We start from the raw sequence: 20184 nt of genomic DNA, 5'->3' as shown, positions 1-20184 counted from the left end.
TTTTTTCAATTATTCGTACAAGCTGAAGTGATGATTTAAAATTAATTAACTGCAAAAACTACATTTTATGTCGGCAGCGTATCCGCTGCCTACCGTGCTTCGGTTCAATGTCGTTGTAAAGTTACCATCTTTATTTTGGATTAGCGCGAGTAGTTTGTAATGTGTTACAAGCACCTTATTGTGTTTCTTATAATCAGTGTATAGGTATGAATGGTGGATAAGAATGTCAGCAGCAGTTTCTGACAGGCGGACGCAAGAACTCCTCGAAAAAGGTACCGTAGGCATCGGATTTCTGCGGAACAAAAAGTCGGACGCGCAGCAAGCGTTTGTACCTGATTGTGAGAGGCTGATCTCTCATTGATTTACTTGCAGAGTTGTATTTCCTAATTTCGAAGTTCTTGAGTAATGGGCCATGCAGTGGAGCTGCTGAGGTAATTCGCTTCTACCTTTCTGTGCACCTATTAATGCCAGTGAGTGGAAAACTAACCGCAGCGCGTTTTTTTTTCAGGTTCTCCGGAGAGAGATTGAGGAGCATCATGTAAGTTGCGGTCTGCGTTCACAGACCCCCTCGTGCGAAGCACGTGGGTGGTGACGATCAAAACATTGCTGGTTTGTGGTTAGCGGAGTATCTGTGCAATGTGACCAGTGCTTGCGTTAGCTAAGCCTAATTTGTAAAATCTTTTCTAGCTTTTGCCTAAAAGGCTCGATTGGCACGGGAACGAGCATGACAGGAGTTTCGCCGAATTGGTGAGTGTCTGGGTTGCATTTTCGGGTATTTTTGAAAGTTGACTTTTATAAGTGTGCCTCGACTGCGGTTACCTGGCAAGGTTTTTGCGTCTCTGGGGTTTAGTTTACTCATTGCTAGGCGAAAATTGGGCCGAAACTCGGGTCTGCTGCAGTCTTGGCGGCGATGAAAAGAAGAAAAAAAAGTTACGCTGTCCCTTTGCTGATGAATTCCGATTCACGGAGGAGCGTTCGTTTGCTTTTTTTTTATTTGCTTGGCCGAGTCTTTGTCAATGACCAGCAGGGGGCGTGAACTCAACAGGCCGCCAATCCCACGAGCTGTTACAAACGGGGCTCGCGAATCGCGGCTCTATCATTGGCTGAGACGTTTTCGCCATCCGTTGCCCCAGCGACGGTATACGTCATAAACAAGATGGTTTCATTTTTTGTTTTTGACGTAGCCCGTATGCAGGGAGCGCAGGAAAAGCGAGTTTTGTGTGGCTTTTCCGTGTCTTTTATGCTGTCAGAACAGTGCCCTGCCTCCCTTTGTTTGTTTTGTAATCTCTGCAGCTCTTAAGGGGGTTGCGTTTTCGATTTCTTTCGGTTCATACGCGGCTGCAAATATACTCTCATTCAGTGGGCCACTGAGTACTGTTAGTACGTTCAAACTTGGAGATTGCTCTAGACAGTGGTGAGGAAGTGAACGGGCGCGTGCATAGTGCCTGCTTCTCCATGGTTTGTCGCCTGGAATGAATTCACTAGGAAGCGCATGTTTCACTTCCGCAGCTAGTGATGGAATAGGCCGGAATGATGCCCTCGCGGTGCTGAAAGGTGAAAATTTGAGCCTCCGCGTCCGAATTGGATCAAATTTTCATGGTTGATGTAAATTAGTGCTACATGCACTAATGCAAAGTTTTATTTTCGTGCAATTTCATATGGAGGTAAAGGTTCGAATGGGGAAGGAATCATCTCTGTATGCTGAAAATACCAGATTTTCTTGTTATGTGAACGGTGAAACTAGAAGGACCCCCGGAATTCAGGTGTGGAAAGACTTGGGCAGTTTGTTGTGAATAAAAATAAAATTTGGCCTCCGAAGTGCTTGCTTTGTTCACACACACACACACACATATAAACAGCCACGATTACATGAAACAAGCCCACTGTTAAATTCCTCATACAATTCCAGACCTGAAACTGAACACAAAATGTGTTCATTGTTCTCTTCTGAAGCGATAATCTCCATGGATGGGTAGTTTAGTGCAAAAATGTGAAGTTAGGTAAGGGGACTGAGGTTCAATTGCATTTTAAGAACTGGTATTTCCAATAAGGAAGCTTCAAAATTTTGCGTGGTCAAAAGTTTTCTTCGGGATGCCCTTCATTATGCTGGTTGCTCTATTTTATTTGATGTAGATTTTTCTCAGAGATGCTGTAATAGCTGCCAAGAACTGCATTTCATGTTAGGTTGTTTGGCCAGGTTCGCGGGCATTTGTCGGTAGTAAACTATTAGCACATTCTGATTAACCTGCTAGTTGTTCTGTTGTGAGCAATCTGCATTGAATAAAGTGAAATATATTGTTGAAGCTTTGCTCATGTGTATTAGAAAGGGCAAAAACTATGCTTCCAACTAGGGTACCCCCTTTGACCCCCCCCCCCCCAATCATCATGTCCTATTGAGTGCTACAGACATGCTTCAGTGAACTCTGATTTCTTGCTTTATAGTTGACTCACCAGGGTGAAACCTTGTGGACAGATTCTTGAATCGTGTAGGAGCCTATTGCAGTTGTAAAGTTTTTTTAGTTTAGAATTGTGGTTTTGTGCCATGCCTCCCTTTTAAGTTTACTTCCATTTTCTTTCAGGCTTAATGTTCATGCATTACCTCGTTTTCAATTTACCTCCTCCGCTGGGCGTATGACTCCTTGTTCCAGACATGATGCATAAGCAGCATGAATTTTGCTTCCATATTGCCCCTCTTCATTCTGTGAAGCGTAGACATTTGAGGGCTTTGCCAAAATGGGAATGGCAGTTGCGCACCCTTAAAGAGAGGCTTCAGGCTGTAAAAATGTTGCGTTGGGATCGCTCATTGGATTGTGCGGGCTGTAACATTCGCTGAGTTTGGCATTTCATACCTTTCCAGGAAAGTTCCAACTTGCATGTGTCCAACGACTACCTGCTGCAAATATGCTCGCGGATCGGTCCACTGTTGGACCAGTTGATCCCGTGCGGAGTGGCCGGTTCCCGGTCTCTGCTTGGCTCCGGCAGCTACTCATTGCTCAGGCAGCATTCCAGTGAGTATTGCGCATCTGTTAGCGTGGATTGCATATGCAGGAAGAAGTGTTGGAGCCGTGCAGATAAAAAAAAAAATGATCTCTAGAAAACATAGCTTGCACCCACTGGGTGCCATGTGCTGTTGCCGAGGGATGCTTAGAAAATGTGGTTTTGTAATTTTTAAATCTGCCAAAATAAATATTAGTGAAAGAATGTGCAGCAGGTTATGGAGAGGTAAGCAAGTAAAGGCGTGGTCACACTAGGTCGACGATCGGCCAATTTCAGTCTGGCGACGGCCGGCGGTAGCGTTTTTCGTGCCGTCGGCGCGACGCCAACCAAGCGCCAATCGTCGCCCAACAAGCACATCGCCGTCACGTCGGCGAGATAGCAGCCGTCGGCCCACCCCTGTGTTGCACTCTGCCGACAACAGTGCCGACCTCACGCCGGCATCATCCTATCCTTCGTGCACGTGGCTTGCGTGGTCTCTTTGTTCCACAGACACGAACTCGTCGAGGCGGTGCAATTAAGGTGCAATGGATGATGGAACGGGCACAGCTGTTGCAACATTGCTGCTGCTCGAGGCGATCGATGAACCACCGAAGAAAAAACCAAAAATTTGTTGCCAAGTGCAGCTGCTATTTCGCTGTAGGCGACTTCTTTCAAACCGCGTCGATGATAGTGCTTGTGCCGCACGTCCCAAATCAAGCGTCTTTCTTCAACGAGCCTGATCAGTTCAGCGTCCTCTTCGATAGAGAATGACGCCAACTGTGACATGATGACAGCACTCGGTGTAGCAGAGCACCACTCGTCAAGTCGTTCGCACGTGCAGGGGAATTTCAAAAACGGGCGAAGTGTGTTATATTCGTGATAATGACAGTGGCCATATGGCTTGATGAATGTTGCTGCGCGTGCATTATATGTTTAAGGGAGGACACTGGTGTTAGACCTATTTTCCTTATTTTTAGTCCAATCCTAATGAAACTCAGTTTTTTATACTGATTTCAGCAATGAAATTAGCTTTGTCATAAATAAGTCGGTTCCCAAGATAATTAATTTTAATTAGTCATTCATTAGTACCTCCGTGCAAAAGGAACTCCTCAATAAAAAATCATTTTTGATCCATGGCTGGCTACATAGTACAATAAGTAAAGTGTGCAATAATCAAAACCACTTTTCCACTTTACCCTCATTAGTAATTTTATGGTCTTGGAATATCAATGTTCAAGGTGTTAATGTAATGCATCGATAAACTTTGCGAAATTCTAAATTTTTGAAGTACAGTTGAACAAATCTGCTTCGATTATTGCACACACTGTGTCTCCAGCTTCCCTTAGCAAACAATACGACATCTCTATCTGTCCTAGATGTTCAGATATTGACATACTAAGACAGCCAGATGTCCAAAATTTTCATGCCATTAAATTATCTGCTGCTGCATAAATTCAGCCCACACGATGATCTGAATTTAATATTATGGTCAAAATATTGATTTCTTGAAGGAAAAAATTGGTGCAGTTGGAAAATAATAGCTGTAGATTCCACAAATGTCATTTTTTTGAAAATCGATTTTTTGGTCATTTTTTAGTCTCAAAGACCAGTGTCCCCCCTTAAATGCTGATTGCACTTCGCGCTGTGAGCTCGGTGCTCACTTTTGGTCGGCGAATGTTTTCGCTCGGCCACCGATTTGCCCAAGACCCGTCGGCATCTTTGGTCGGCGACATTGTCACACTAGGACGACATTTTGTCGTTGGGGGTGTCGTCATCGTCGGTGGTGCAGTGAGACTGGCTAATCGGGGAACGACCAGGTTGGCCGACGCGACCACCAGTCATCGGTGTCGCAGTCGCGTTGGCATCGGGGTCTCGTCGGCTTAGTGTGACCTCGCCTGAAGAGTACGCAAGATGAAACTCACTGATTTTTTCTCTGAAATAGGAGCTTACAGTTCGGAAAGATTTTGGGTGCCATTAAGGGAGGGAGAGAAAGCAGTGAGAGGCGAGGAGGTAAACCAGGTATGTGCCTGTTTACCTCACCTGCACCGGGGGAACGACAGTAAAGGATCACCAAGGTGGTGGAGGAGGACGAGCAGGGCATGTGTGAACTGCATACACGGGAGGGTGCGTACCAAGTCTCTAACCTGCTTTTGAAGCCCTTTGACTTCAGGTACCGTGGCAGCAACAACAAAAAAATTGATGCTGCCACATTCATTCATTACGGTCGATGACAGCTTTTGATAGCAATGAAGCCAAGTCTACAGGGACGGAGCGTCCGTTACTGTTTCTTTCCGGAAGCCAAATAGTTCGGCCGCATGACAATGCACCTGGCCGTCTTGTGTGTTCCTCTCTGCTCGGTAGCTTCTCATTAGGGAGTGTATCCCCCCCCCCTCTTCATGAAAGCCTTTTGTAACAATGTGCCTTGTGCCTAGCAAACTTCTTGTAATCAAGAAAACTGATTTTTTTTTTTTTTCATGAGTTTGTAGTGTTGAAAGTTGGCACTTGTCACATAAATATAATTGAAGTAACAAATATTGACAACTCTAACAGGAAACTAATAACTGCTAGCTTGGACTATATTCTACCGTATGGGAATAAAGAGTGTGTTTTGCCCCATATCTTCCGCTCCATTGTTACAAAAAATTGTCCTGGGGTGTAGTGCCTGCAAAGTTTGCAGGCTGCTGGTTACTTCCATCAAATACCATGCAAGCAGGTAGGGGCTGGCAGAACTGCCCAAGTTTCTACCTCTCCTTGCAGGGGTCTGCTGCTGCATCCTTTTCACTCCCCCCCCCCCCCCCCCCCCCCTTTTTTTTTCCTACAGCATGCTACCAGAGTGTGTTTTGGCTTAGAGCAGGCGCGCTGCATTTTGCGTGATGGGCTGCGAGTCTGGTGGGGTTAGGTGATTGCAATGCATTTCTGCTGTGTTTGACTTGAGTGAATGAATGTTGTTTTTGTGTGATTTCTGCCATGAGACGTGCCCTGTGCCCTTTTCTAGCATTGTCACTGCATGTGTTATGGTTGGATGGTGTTGTTGTATTTGGCCAACAGAAGTGACTGTCGCACTTTGCTCATCGGTTCTTCCCTTCGCAGAGGTTCGGCGGCCTCGTGCCACTGCAGATGTGGCAGCCAGGCTTCATGGAGCGCCTACATGCCTCTCGCCGGGCACCACGGCCTGCAATGTCGGTGAGCACTCCATGCATACACTCTGTTTGCATTGCTGGTGTGCGCAGTTGCCTCATTGCAGTCTTTACAGCAGTAGCTTGCGAAAGGCTTGTTGACCATTTCGATGTGAGGACTGTCAGGCTTCAGCACTGACACTGCACACAACTCCAGCACACATGGCTTCCACATTGTCAGTCTTTATTCTTTTAACCTTCTGTCCCATTCTGCCAGTCTCCAAATGTAGTCCTACAGCTAGCACTTATCCTATGCTTATTTTTGCAACTACAAGGTACACTGGCGTCCTTCAGTGGTGTTGCCTGCAACTGAGCCCGTTGTAGCAGACAATTCCACTGCGACGCAGGCCTAATAGGACGGAGAGAGCAGACAAGGGTAGGGAAATTAGGGTTTCATTATGACATATACTATATGAAAGAAGCCAAGGGTCCTTGAAACCAAGGAAAACAAAGGGGAATGTTTCACCACTTTTTAAATTTATGGTGTTAATCAATGGGGAAATTAATAGCGTATTAATTTCATGGCTGAATAATAACAAATCCGGAACAGTGGATTTGGGCTGAAGAAATGTTTGGATCCACATAAAATACAACCCAGAAATTTGACCAAAGAAATAAAAGTGTTGTATATACTTGGGTTTTTACAGTACTCCCTTTTCTGTTTGGTTTTGGTCTGCATTTATTTTGCTTTGCCAGAACTTGAGTGTAAAGAGAAGTGTGCTCTTGCGTGCAGCCATGGTGTTGCAGGGCCGGTCGCTCAGCGGCCTGGGCAGCAGCTGCTGCAGGCAGCAGCTGTCCACTCAGTTCTATGTCAAGGCACAGCTGTTCAGGCGGCTCCTGGGACACCTGTCGTCAGTCTACTGCGTTCTCTTCGACCGCAGTGGCAACTACATTTTCACGGTGGGTGCTGCATTCGAGCAGTCCGTTGCATATAAAGGCTTTGCACTGAAACCAAAGTGGTGCTTGTTTGACGTAGTAGTAGCCCTCATCAGCAGGCGTACAGAGACACTTCGACCAAAGGATGGTGAGAATTGGGAACGGCTGCATATGCAGGGACAGGTCACCTTTTTGGTAAGTTTGTGTGGGCTCTGGTTTGATGGTGGTACAGTATCTGGCCCAGGTGTTTTACCACCTTGATCCAACAGTTGCCCTGCATTATTTGCCAGTTTAAAACGTGCTGTAGAGCCCCATAAGTATACAACTGGAACGTGATACTAGTGTAGGGAAATCGTCGCAAAAACTGGTTCCTGATATCATTGTGCTGGAAATTGTGGGTGTTATAGGTACTGTGGGAAAAGGACAAGAAGAAACAGCTCCTCCCGTCTTATCTGCGGGTTTCTTTAAAGAAATGGTGGGCCTCAAAATCGGGAAAATGAGAAATGGAAACTAACTGAAAAAACTGGCAGTAATGGAAAAATCTACAGCTGTAAAAAGGAGAAAAGGAGCTTGGCAAACATGACTGCATACCTTTCTGCATTTAAAAAGACAGGCTTCAAGAAGAATAACTGTGTAAAATCACTTGGCATGTGGCATGTAGAGCCACATGGCTATAGTACATGGCCACGTGGCCATGTACACTTATGAGGCTGGGGTGGTCTGTGTTGTTTAGATGAGCTTGGACATGTGCCGTAATCCATGTGAGTTCTGTAGTGCGGACGCAAAATTGTTGCAGAAAGCTAGTGTGCCAGCCTCGGAATGCATTGCTGCTTTTACCAATGAGGCAGCGAGCTCCGCGTGTGAACCACAGGGTGCAGATGACCTGCTGGTCAAGATGTGGAGTGCCCAGGATGGGCGGCTGCTGGCCACGCTGCGGGGCCACTCGGCCGAGATCACCGACCTGGCAGTGAGCCCCGACAATGGCCTGCTGGCGGCCGGCAGCTGTGACAAGGTCATCCGCGTCTGGTGCCTACACACCCTGGCACCTGTCGCTGTGCTCCTGGGACACACGGCCATGGTCACCTCACTTCGGGTTAGCAGTTCTTAGTTTCTGTGCATGCCGCTGTTATCGTCGCTTGTCTTTTTGTTCAGGTTCTGTCGGCACAGAATGCCGTTGACGCACTCCGTAGATATGTGATAACCACAGGCTTGAGCACACTTCTGTACACACACTGGGAAGTTCCTTTGCTTTCACTGGTCACAAAGGACTCATGACAGCCGCCACGGTGGCTTTGTGGTCATAGTGCTCGGCTGCTGGCCCGAAAGGCGTGGTTTCAAACCCGGCCACGACGGTCACATTTCGATGGAGGCAAAATGCTAGAGCCTCGCGTACTATGCGATGTCAGTGCACGTTGAAGAACCCCAGGTGGTCGAAATTTCCGGAGCCCTCCACTACGGCGTCTCTCATAGTCTTAGTCGCTTTGGGACGTTAAACCCCATACACCATAAACCATCTTTTTGGAAACAGTACTTTTCTTTTTTCTGATTGGTAATTTTGAATGCAATAAAATTCTTGTGTATCGTGAAAAGAATTTCAAATTTCATCGTAACGAAACCATCGCCAACTAACATATTGGGAAGATGCCAGAAAGAACAGTTTATTTTGCACTACACATTTTCTTTTTATTGCTGTCAGGCAGGGAGCTGAGTGTGCATTTTCGGTCTTCTGCATGTCCATGCAGTTCTGTCCATACCCCAAAGGTGCGAGGCAGTTCTTGGTATCGACGGGCAACGACGGCTGTGTTTGTTTTTGGGACTACTCGAGCAGCACAAAGAGCTTCAAGTAAGTTAACTGCAGTCTCTTTACGTTGGGTTCTCAAACTTGGTTCTTTAGGGCGCTTTTTGTGTCCCCTCCCCCCATTTTAGGGTGCCTCAATCCTGGCCTTTCTTTCACCCGCTTCATTTTGGACCTAATCACATTGTAATTGACTATAGCAGACTGTTTCAGTACAAATCCAGTAATTATTACCAACTGAGTTTGGGTATGCTCGTTTTTGCGTGCATGTCCAGTAGGAAGGGACAGAAGCCAAGGCGTGCAAGGTTCCTCAGCGTCTTTTGGAAGCCACTGGGGTTTCATGAGGCTAAAAAAAAAATAGACGAGAAACCTTGCTGTAATGTCATTTTGAAAGTTTTTGACTCATTTTGTGTTTAGCTAACCATACTGCCAATATTGTGCTTTGAAAGAGCAGTGCTGTGGCTGTTTCGGGTGAAAGTGCAAAGATATTAATCTGAAGTCAACTTATTGTTTGTAAATAGTGCCCTAATCTGGGGTCTCGGTTATGTGTTGTGGTGGAAATGTAACACTGAGTTATCTGTACCGAAGTATTGTTCATTCTCATTGGCTATGAACTTTGTGGTTTTGTTTGTGTCTTTCTCACTCGTCATTGTTCCTTGAGTGGTGGCCTTATGATGTTTGCAGTCCCAAGCCTCTGAAGTTCACCGAGAGAAACCGAGCGGGCTCACAGATGATCTGTTCGTCATTCAGTCCAGGTACGGATGCATTTTTGCCGTAGTGGCAAGCTCTTTGCTGTGCACAGTTTCAACCCTGTTACTGATGCTCCAGCTGTACTCAGCATCAGGCGTTGACTGCCTCTTTGAAAACTACCAACAGGTGGGGCTTTTTTGGCTACCGGTAGTACGGATCACTTTGTTCGAGTCTACCATGTCCTGGCCCCAGCAGGCCCAGAGCGGATTGCCGAACTTGAGGCACATGCGGTAAGATGCTCACAATGCGACATAGCATTGCCCTTCGTTGTCACTTATTATTTTAGCAGATGCATGGCTCTTTGCTTTTTCCACAAAAAGAAAAAAAAAGGACAAGAAACATAATGCAATTCCTGTCATGGCCTGCTCATAAATGCTAAAAGTGCTTCTTTTAGCACTAAAAAAAGCTGATTGTTTCTCAAAAAAGATGGGAAGAAAGAGATCTAGCAACCAGCTTGTGTTGCAACTTTTTTCTTTTTGACGTGTACATGATTGCCATGCCTGGCTTTCAAACCTGTTGCCTCTCTTAAAAACTAGCATGCATTATTTTGGTGCTAGTGCTGCAAAATAGTGATGCTCGGGGTATAAATGCCTAAAGTTGAAATCTGGATTTAGCGCATATATATAATACATTTGTGCATGCGTCTAAGCAGCATGTTATTTGACAGCAAGGAGAATAGTTGGGTGTGGTGCATTTTGTGTCGCTTTTATGCTCAACACACATTGCAAGAAGGTGCAATTTATCCCCCCCTCCCCCCCCACTCTGGTCAGGACCAAGTGGACAGCTTGCAGTTCGCCAACCATAGCTGCCGATTTGTGAGTGGCTCCAAGGACGGCACAGCCAACGTTTGGACCTACGAGCGACAGCAGTGGAGGTCGACCACCCTTCGGATGGCCGCCAAGTTGGTTGGGTAGGTCCCTATGTGCTGCCTTATACAGTGATCCCTTGTTATAACGAAGTCAGCGGGACGGCGAAAAAATTCGCTATAAGCGATAATTCGATATAAGCGACCGCTCGAAAAAAAGCTAGAACAGTCGAGATTTAATTGCGCCACAACTGCGAGGAAGCTGGCGGATGACGCCGCGCGGCGTCCGCCAGCTGCGGCGGTTGCCAGGCAACGGCTCAAGGTCGGTCTATGTGCCTCCTCGGAGCACTGCCGCAGCGAAATCGCAAGTTCATGGCCAATGTAGCTTTCGCTACAAAATTTTCTCATTGCACATTTGTTACTTCTACCAGCAACTCAGTATTGGTCAGCGATCCTCAAAGGTGATACAGTTTTCAAATTTCTTATACCAGAGTTTATTTATATCAAGAACAAGCTTTAGCTCATTTTTGTGATCCAGACGGGATCCAGGCTGGTCGACAGGCCGGCAGTTTCGGCTTACTTCACGTTCGCACAAGAAAAATACAAAACAGCCATGATACCAGAGAAGATGCTTCCTAGATTCGAGCAACGACAGCATGCCTGTGCAAGACTGGAGCTTTCGGCAACGACGCCGCCTGCAGGAATGTCGGGTGACAAACTGCGAGCTGCTCCCTGACTGCCCTGGTCGCCGCTAAGCCTAGCCGGTTTCGTATCGATACCGCAGCTGTTAGCGCTTCGGCACTGGCCAGCACTCAAATAAAGGCGCTATACTCGGCATCCCTTTACTGTCAACCAGTCCCATAATAAAAGATACGTTAGATTTCCGCGACGGCTTCAGGAACGGAGCTAGCAGACGGCAGGCGAACCGCACCAAGCAGCAGCAGCAGCACCAAAGCGGCTATTGGATGAAATTTGCTTGTATCGCAGTCTTCACCTCTACCCCCAAGGCTTGCTATGAACTTGAACAAACAATACTATCGCGTTTTCAAACGCCGGCGGCCGGCATCAGGGCTGGCAGGCCACGGCCGGTCTCGACGCGGGCTCGCTCGCGCGTCGAGAGGCCGGCCCGGCTCAAAGGAGCGCGCCCTACGTCATCATGACGCTGCCGCTCCCCGCGCTCGCGTTGGCTCCAGCTTCCCGTCGTCGCGTTTCCGATCGGACGCTGCGGCGCCGTTCGCAACTTTGCGGCGCGGTGAATCACGCTCGCTTTTCGCACGTGTCCCCGCCGTAACAAAAAATTCACTGACCCTACCACGCATTTAGACAGTTTGTCTAGTCGAATGGCGCGAATCGAGCATGAGCGGCCACTTTTCCGCAACCAAGACACCGCGGTTTTCTGGCATCGCAAAGCGCGAGGAAAACTTTATTTTCGTGTGGATTCTGTCACGGGGAACACCAGGAATGCACTTCCGACCGAGATTTAACGGTTCGGGCGCGCTGCACCATGGAATTTGGCCCCGCTGAGCAGGGGACACTCGGCACTCCCTTGGTGCTCGTTACTGGGCAGGTCATCGATCGTGGGTTTGGTACTTTTCTGGCCTGTTCTATGCCTGCATGAGTCTAATTCATCGGCGGTATAATTTGGCACTGCATGCCCAAAAGGTCGCCGCCACGGCGGCGATGCATACGCTCGGCGGCGGTGATGCCTCCGCTCGCCACTTCGCTCTAAGCGGGTCAAGCTCTTTGTGCGCTTTGAGTAATGCAGCTTAAAATGCATGCGTTTGGGTCGGGACCGGAAGAAATTTCGAATAAAGCAATATTTCGAGTAAAGCGATTTCGTTATAACGAGGGATTACTGTACTTTGCCAATGGTTCATGTTAATGCCAGTTATTCCTGTGACATTTAAAAAAAAAAAAATCTTGGGTTTGATTTCTATGCTTCAAGTGGTGTTGCGTAGAGCGTGCAACGTGCTTTAGTTGTTCCGTTTCATCCTTTCCTGCCCCCTTTTTTTTTCGGTGCATTAACTTTGTTTCCCCTTCTTTGTGGCAACATACAGTATATGTTGCGCGTTACAACCTTTGTGCTCACAAAACCTCTACGTAATTTGCATACCTTCTTATGAAGCCTTAACGTAAAGAAGAAAAAAAAAGTGTGCAAATTACGCAAGTAAATACGGTAAACGAAGGTGCTGATTAACTGGAAACGCCTTTTTAGCGTCCTTAAGTTTTGCTTGAAGAGATTTCATGTGGTTGCTGAGGAAGCAGGATCAGTGCATCAATGTTGCAACAGTGCTGTAACTGGTGGCCACTTATCCTTCACAGATCTGAAGAACAGCTGGAAGAGGACCCCAAGCAGAGGTTAAAAGTGACCATGGTCGGATGGAACCAGGACGACCACCTTGTGGTGACTGCAGTCAACGACCACTCCATCAAAGTCTGGGACTCGCACACGGGCAGGCTGAAGCATGTCCTCCTGGTGAGTGCTCCCCATGACTTCAAAAGTAAAGCCCCAGATTTGTGGGGGTGCTTGGTTGTTAAAGGGAGTTGGACGATTTCATAAATTGCTCATTACCTTCCATAATGAGAGAGAGGTTACATAAGATACAACTTGAACGGTAAAACGAAACACTCCCTAGTATGCACTGACATTATGGACCTGTGAGATGAAGTCTCGCAGTTCGAACTGAAGTCCCATCATTCCGCATAATTGTCTACCTCGCCACTGCTGCTCTATATGTGAAAAAAAAAAAAAAAAATATAAGAAGGGCTCAGTGAGACATTGTGGGCCTGTTATATGACCCTCATAGTAGTATGAGGGGATCTCACTTTCTGAGAGAGATTACTCATTGGCAGTGGATTCATCATCATTGCCTTCATGCAATGCTTTGATTTCTTTGTTGTTCAAAAACTTGTGTTGCTTAAGAGCATCCATGCTGCAACTTCGACGTTTTCCTCCCAGAAGAGTTTATTTTCCTTGTATCTGTTTCAAATAATCTGCACTTATTTAGACATAGCTCGTGTTAATTCCAATAGGTGACAGCAGTTACACAAATCAGTGAGCCCTATGCACCTAAAAGAAAAGAAGGCAAGTTGCATGTTCAAGCACGCTCCACAGTTTCGATGTTAAGTCACCGTGTCGTTCATGCAGCGGAACTTTTTTGTGTCATTTACAGGGGCATGAGGACGAAGCCTTTGTTCTCGAATGTCATCCAGAGGACAGCAGAATCCTTCTCAGCGGTGGGCATGACGGTCGCATCATCATCTGGGATCTGGTGGCAGGATGCTCTGTTCGAAGCTTCTTCAACATGGTGAGCTGAGCTGATGCCCTTTGACTATGTCCCTGCAGAACGTGGAGCCAAAATTAGCTTCAGGCACTGTGAAAACACAGAGAAGCTTGGGAACGAAATAAAGAGTTAAGAATGTTGTTACGTGGCGGCCAGCCAAAGAGTGAGACGAGATGACTGATGGCAATTAGATGATTTAATGGCCGCTGGCCTAGCGCTAGCGCTCAGTCTCGCGCCACTGCCAGCTTTGTCTTCTTCGTCACACTACCCGGGGCCACCAAGCAATCGTCCCGATCGTTGACAAAGAGATGCACAAAATGGTGATGGGCTTGAGAGGATGGTTGAACAGTAAGGAGAAAGTGGTGAGGTGGGCAAATGATTCCTGGTTCGTGAAGCTTCCGGGCCCTAGGTCAACAGGAACTGACGGTCATGTGTCTGCATTATTGCAGCTGTTGCTCTCTGAACCAATGCGAGCATCATCTCATATTTTCCACTGCAATGGGACCTAATTAGTATGTAATCAGTTAGAGTTTAGTTAATCGCATTCAGTGCCAGCCATGACCACCTTTAATTTTAATGCTTACTGCTCACTATGTATGGCCACTTGTACGCCGACCTTTTTCATCATCCCTTGGGTATGCACTAATAACATCCTGCTGCAGTATTTAGTGTGTTTTTTTTTTTTAAGCACTGGAGGGTCGCATACTTAAATTTTCATCAATACTGTAAGCATGTGCAGTTTGTATCTTCTGACTTTTCACGGAATTTTGAGACTGGTAGTTCAGAAACTGCCACAAAGTGCACCTCAGCTTGTGGGGTTTACTTGTTCGGATAGCGTGGTTACTTGTTCGGATAGGGTGCTTGAAGGAATTGTAATGCTGTTTGATTCATATGTAAGCATTTACAGAATACAGGCCTGACCACAACCGTATTAATTTTCTCTTCAGATTGAAGGTCAGGGACACGGAGCAGTGTTTGACTGCAAGTTTTCTCCTGACGGTCTTCTGTTTGCCTCTACTGACTCTCATGGACACATCAGCATATTTGGATATGGTTCAGGTGACCCGTACAAGAAGGTGACTATTTTTGCTTTTAGCCTTTCTGACTATGATTCCATCATGCCCAGTTTTGAAGCAGTGCTGATGAGAACCAATGAGGGGTTAGTTAAGAGTTAACAGGCACTTCATCATCATCATCATCACTGTGAGCAGGGGCAGAAAAAATGAGAGAGAAACTGCAGTACTCTTGTTAATGAAGTCACATTTCTGAACTCTTCAAGGAGAATTTATTTTTGTGCGTCAATTCTGAATGTGTCTTAATTTCATGTAAAACAAGTGTTTGTTCACTTGCATAATGTGTTATGTATGTTTTTTGCCAAGAGATTTGAAGAAATTTTGCTGCAGGAAACCTGTTGAAATGCTTGCCTTTGGTTTGTCTTGACACCAAGGAATGTGATAAGCGTAAAATTATCATGCTGCCTATCATAGAAGTTGAGTTATTGAGTTTTCTGAAACGGGAGGAAACTGTTTCTGGAATGGTACTTTCAGAACCCTGTTACTCAAGTTTTATGATAGGCAGGTTGGTAATCTTACCCTTATTGCAGTCTTTGAATGTCACGAAAAAGCGATGTCATGCATTTTAGCATGTTCCTTGCTGTAAAATTTCTTAAAAACTCTCTGCAGAAAGTTACACAATGTATTACTTAAGTACATAGGCACTAATTTTTACAGAAAATGTCATATTTGGAATCAGCACTCAAAAACACATTTCCTGAAAATTTCGTATTTGCGACTATGAGATTACAGAAATTTTTGCAGCCAAGACTTGATGCTGCAGCCTTGCGCTCAGCAGCCAAACGTCATAGCCACTGTGACGCATCCTGTGGCTTGAAAAAGTGCCATTTTCTGTGCTGCTCCATGGTCGGCAGGTTCCGGATGAGCAGTTCTTCCACACGGACTACCGGCCTCTGATTCGGGACGCTCAGCAACATGTGCTGGACGAGCAGACGCAGTGTGCTCCTCACCTGATGCCGCCCCCCTTCCTGGTGGACATTGATGGGAACCCATACCCACCAGCCCTGCAGAGACTGGTTCCAGGCCGGGAGCGCTGCCACGACTCTCAGCTCATCCCTTATGTGGCCGTTCTAGCCAATGGTGGGCTATTGTCTCTCCCTTGCCTGGATGCATTTCTTGCCAACTATCAGAGGGATGCTTGCAATTTTAATGCCCCCCTCTTTTTTTTTTATCTTATTGAAGTGTGTTCATGCTGACGTAAAACATCCTTTCTTGCATAGGATGAGTAATTCACTGAAGAAGTTACCTTCTGGCATTAAAATAATGTCAAGCCACAGCTGCAACTCATTATCGATGCGCCTTTATTCGCCATCATTTGTTGCAGATCTCTTTGCAGGATTCATGCATAGTGACTGGAGAATGGCTTCTTTTAACTGTGGGCCAAATTTGGCTCAGAATGAGCAGTGGGAAACGTTGCTTCCACTTGTAATGACCTAGTGTGCTTGCCTAGCTTTTTGGCTAGTTTTTCTGTTCTGCCTCTCTCTCTCTCTCTCTGTGCGTGCGTGCGCGCGCATGTGTGTGTGTGTGTGTGTGTGTGTGTGTGTGTGTGTTTCGTTTTTTTCAAGCCATCTACTTCTTGTTCTTGTGCTGCTGACAGACTCAGATTTTGAAAGCTGAGGCATGTGTGCGTATGAAGTGTTGATGAGCGAGCAGCGGGTTTGCTTTGTCGTTGCAGGGGAGGCTGAGATCCTGGAGCCCGTGCGTCCCGCGGAAGACGAGGCAGCCGAGGAGCGACCCGTCATTGATGAGATGATTGAGCGCTTGCAGCAGGAGCAGGACCACCTGCTAGCAGCTGGGGGGCAGTCCCCACCACGGGCACAGCACCGGCTGCCAGCAAGTGGGTATTTTTCTTTGGGAGGAATGCTATTGGTTGTCAGGAGCACCCCTCGTTGAAACTCTCCGGTTGTTGCTAAGCAGCAGTACCTACTGTATTTACTCAATTCATAGAATGTCTTTGATTGTAAAGTGCGTCACCAGATTTTCTTGCTTTGATAAAGAAATGAATGTTATCACTTGGAACGACCAGTCTTTATTTCAACCGCTCTATTGTGTTGAAGTGAACAGCTGCACTGCCTCACTTGCTTTTCCCTATCTAGCTGGCAAAATCGTTATCCGTCATTGTTGCTGTCTTAAGCCTCCTTGTTGCTGTTAACAGCACGAAGCATTTCAACCTCGATTCCATCCATGGCATTTGATATTCCATACTTGAAGGTCTTGTTGCCCATGGCAGACGGGATCGTGCACCACGCATCTGACCCATCCTGCTAAGTCTTGCAGCGAGGCACGCTTCGTCGTGTTGCTTGGCGTATCTGAAAATCAGCCCATTGTGGCCTCCTGAAACCCTTCTGAGTCAACTTACTGGCAAGAATTCTCTTTGCTTGTGCCTGTCATGTGCTCGAGTTTCAGGAACACTCAACACAAATGAGGTGCCTCGATGGCCACTTACCCCTCCACACCAGATCACTTCTTTTTGTCAACTTGGCGTTGTAGTGAACTCATCACGTATTCATAGCCAGTGCTTCCATGTGGGCTCAAGTCGAGGTCTGAGCCTTGCTGACGGAATACTTCAGATGCTCGCGAGGCCTATCAGTATCCATGACTGTGATAGGCAGTATGGTGATATCGACGAACAAGAAATTGAAACCGTCAGTTCCTGATACCAATGGCAATAAGGTGTTGCTGAATCAGTCTCATTTTCATATTTGATTCTAACGCACATCTCATTTTTAGATTATTTTTTCTAGAAAAAGATGCATGCACATTAGAATCAAGCAAATACAGTACTCGTTGCATTTCATTCTATAGAGTGTGCATGGTGAACTACGCAGCACTAGAATGAGTGAGGACAGGAGATCAAACAGGGCAGTATTGTGAGGAGAGGAGAGGAAATGTGCATGCATTCCTGCTGCTGTCTTGTCCAGCTATTGCAGATTTGACTGCTAATTTCAGTTCATAAATTTGCAGTGTTTATTTCTGTGAGGGGTTGAAGCATGCTAGGTCACCAGTGCTTTCACTTGGGTATAGTAGGCTTGTACTCCCTCCAGCCCAGTGCATTTTCACAGGAGAGGTGATAATGTGCTCTGTTGGGCGCGTTCATGTTTGTACGCTTTTGGGGTGGCTTCGAATTTGTGGGTTGTGTGCTAGAGAAGATCAAGGAAGAAAATTGTGCTGTTTTGCTCCGTAGTTGTGAAAGGGGGTGAGGTCAGTTCGAGATGCAACTAGTAAAAGCAGCATGAAAAGTAGACCCGATAAGACTGACTCTAATTTTGGAAACCTTTATCATGAGACCACAGAGAACGACTGCAATGACTGCAACGTAAGAAGAGCGCACACCTTTTTGCCTGAGTTGTCTTGTGTCATGCATTTGAAGCAGCGCTTTGTTGCCCAGCTGAGCATATGTTCATCCTGTTGTGTCTTGCAGGCCACTCGCCCGGAACTCACAGCAGGGTCGGGATGCGACGCACGGGCGACGTGGAAGGCGTGCGGCAGTCTTCGGGTCAGTGGCAGTCGCGGGACATGGCTCAGCCGGGCCCATCATCTGATTTTGGTGCTGGCAGCAGCAGCAGCAGCAGCAGCAGTAGCAGCAGCAACAACAGTGGGGGTGCCAGTGGCAATGGTGCCGCCAGCACGGCGGTGCCTGCTCGGCTGAGTCGGTGCTTCCTTGGGAGCGCCTCCAAGTCTGCGCTGGTGGCTGGCTCGCTACAGCGTGCTGCTCTCATGGCAGTGGCGGAGCAAACCTTGTATCATATGGAGAGTCACCGACGAAGGCAAAGCCTGGAGGCAAAAGTGGTTAGTCATTCATGTTGTCCTGAAGAAGCACGAACTAGGAAAAGACTGACTGCTCGGGATACCAAGTGCTGTGGCAGGAGGGTTCTTTGAGGCTTTTTGGTAAATGTTGGAGGACTGACTTCACTTTGAACATCTGCGATGAAAATCCATATGGCTGGGTAGCACAAAAATGGTCCAAATTCCAGTTCCAACCAAGGGTCACGAGAGGAAAGTCCCAACCTTCTAGAACCAGCTCGGGTCCTTCCTCAAGGCCTCTTCAAATTCTTTAGTTGGAGTTGGGGTTTGAGTCTCATTCCAATGTTATAGGACGAAAACAAGCAAAAATGCAACGCATATATAAAGCAGAATCGTACTATACACGGCAAGAACAACATCTGACTTTGTACAAGCAGATGGTGCAAGAGTTCATCAGATTTGAAGTGTAGCCTTACTGTACAAGCAGATGGTGCAAGAGTTCATCAGATTCGAAGTGTGGCCTTACTGTACAAGCAGATGGTGCAAGAGTTCATCAGATTCGAAGTGTGGCCTTACTGTACAAGCATGGTGCAAGAGTTCATCAGATTCGAAGTGTGGCCTTACTGTACAAGCAGATGGTGCAAGAGTTCATCAGATTCGAAGTGTGGCCTTACTGTACAAGCATGGTGCAAGAGTTCATCAGATTCGAAGTGTGGCCTTACTGTTCAGCTTTAGACCGTCAAATACTTCAACTTCACAGTTTTAATCTCTGAACTCTTCCTTCTTGCTCTTGATATAAACCAGTTGTCAGCTCAGTAGTATCCGATTCTACTTTGCATGCCTTGCTCCTCTGGCTTCTTGGTGTTGCTTTCTCATGCAGCTTTTGTTTTTCAGGTATGTGAAAACCTGCTGGCAAGCAGACGCCATGTCAACAATTCTCGTGCCAAAAGTGCTGCCAAAAAGAAGCCCTCTGGTGTCCAGACACGTTCTTCACGTGCAGCCCCCGGCTCAAGACTAGCCAGAGATGATTTTGAGGCAAGTGTTTCGTTCTCTTGTCTTTCATACTGCTTGCCAACTCTGATTGGTGCGTTTCACCTTACGCATTCTAGAAGTGTGTGATCGGGTGGAGGGCAGTTAGTACGAAAGGGCTAGTTGGAAATATCGGTGAGGTGAGTTCACAATGCAGCGAGTGCTGCAAAAATTGCGCCATGGTGGTGATGTCGAAATAGTGAAAACAGCCGAAGTTTATTTATGACAACAAATGCTCATGAACCATCCAGTTTAATCTGTTGCTGTTCCAGGCTGAGTTCACTATGACAAAAGGTATTGCCTCAGCGGAATTTCTCGTATATTCCATGAATTTTGTTGTGGCAGGGTTTATCTGTGCTTATTTTTGTGGTTGGTTGTGCAGTGAGGTTTCTTTGATTTACCTTCAGGCAACTTGCAGGGCGTAGTAAAAAGAATGTGCCCAGGGTTTGAAAGAACATGAACAAGTTTGGAACAGGAGGCAGATAGGTGACGCAGCTACAGTGATCGAACTGGGTTTAGAACAAAAATGGCAATGGAGTTGGGCACAATATCAAGGTAGAGTTTTGGCATAAATTCTTTGCTTTTTCCACGCAGGATCCCGATGATGTCAGCATGAGTTCCACGACTGACACTAACGCTGTATTTTCTGAAAGTTCTGAAGGGAGTGAAAGGTGAA

At 46.6% G+C, this 20184-nt stretch overlaps 1 protein-coding gene across 5 annotated transcripts in view; it reads left to right on the top strand.

Annotated features, from left to right (window-relative positions):
* The first annotated feature begins 100 nt into the window (after positions 1 to 100).
* Positions 101 to 20184, top strand: part of BRWD3 (bromodomain and WD repeat-containing protein) — a 44356-nt gene continuing 24272 nt past the window's right edge. For all 5 annotated transcript variants that reach the window (XM_089571050.1, XM_089571052.1, XM_089571051.1 and 2 more), the window contains exons 1-20: positions 101 to 272; positions 373 to 431; positions 509 to 538; positions 688 to 747; positions 2858 to 3008; positions 6067 to 6159; positions 6886 to 7052; positions 7900 to 8121; positions 8771 to 8871; positions 9508 to 9578; positions 9700 to 9803; positions 10344 to 10483; positions 12701 to 12854; positions 13552 to 13686; positions 14610 to 14738; positions 15590 to 15815; positions 16411 to 16572; positions 18157 to 18524; positions 19374 to 19514; positions 20103 to 20179. In XM_089571050.1, the coding sequence (XP_089427176.1) occupies positions 224 to 272; positions 373 to 431; positions 509 to 538; positions 688 to 747; positions 2858 to 3008; positions 6067 to 6159; positions 6886 to 7052; positions 7900 to 8121; positions 8771 to 8871; positions 9508 to 9578; positions 9700 to 9803; positions 10344 to 10483; positions 12701 to 12854; positions 13552 to 13686; positions 14610 to 14738; positions 15590 to 15815; positions 16411 to 16572; positions 18157 to 18524; positions 19374 to 19514; positions 20103 to 20179 (2639 nt within the window). In that variant the 5' untranslated portion in view covers positions 101 to 223. The remainder of the gene's footprint in view (positions 273 to 372; positions 432 to 508; positions 539 to 687; positions 748 to 2857; positions 3009 to 6066; positions 6160 to 6885; positions 7053 to 7899; positions 8122 to 8770; positions 8872 to 9507; positions 9579 to 9699; positions 9804 to 10343; positions 10484 to 12700; positions 12855 to 13551; positions 13687 to 14609; positions 14739 to 15589; positions 15816 to 16410; positions 16573 to 18156; positions 18525 to 19373; positions 19515 to 20102; positions 20180 to 20184) is intronic.

This window comes from Amblyomma mixtum, chromosome 2 (genome assembly GCF_055824585.1).
Source record: "Amblyomma mixtum isolate Tamu chromosome 2, ASM5582458v1, whole genome shotgun sequence".
Classification (NCBI taxonomy): domain Eukaryota; kingdom Metazoa; phylum Arthropoda; class Arachnida; order Ixodida; family Ixodidae; genus Amblyomma; species Amblyomma mixtum.
This window is presented reverse-complemented; position numbering and strand designations above follow the sequence as displayed.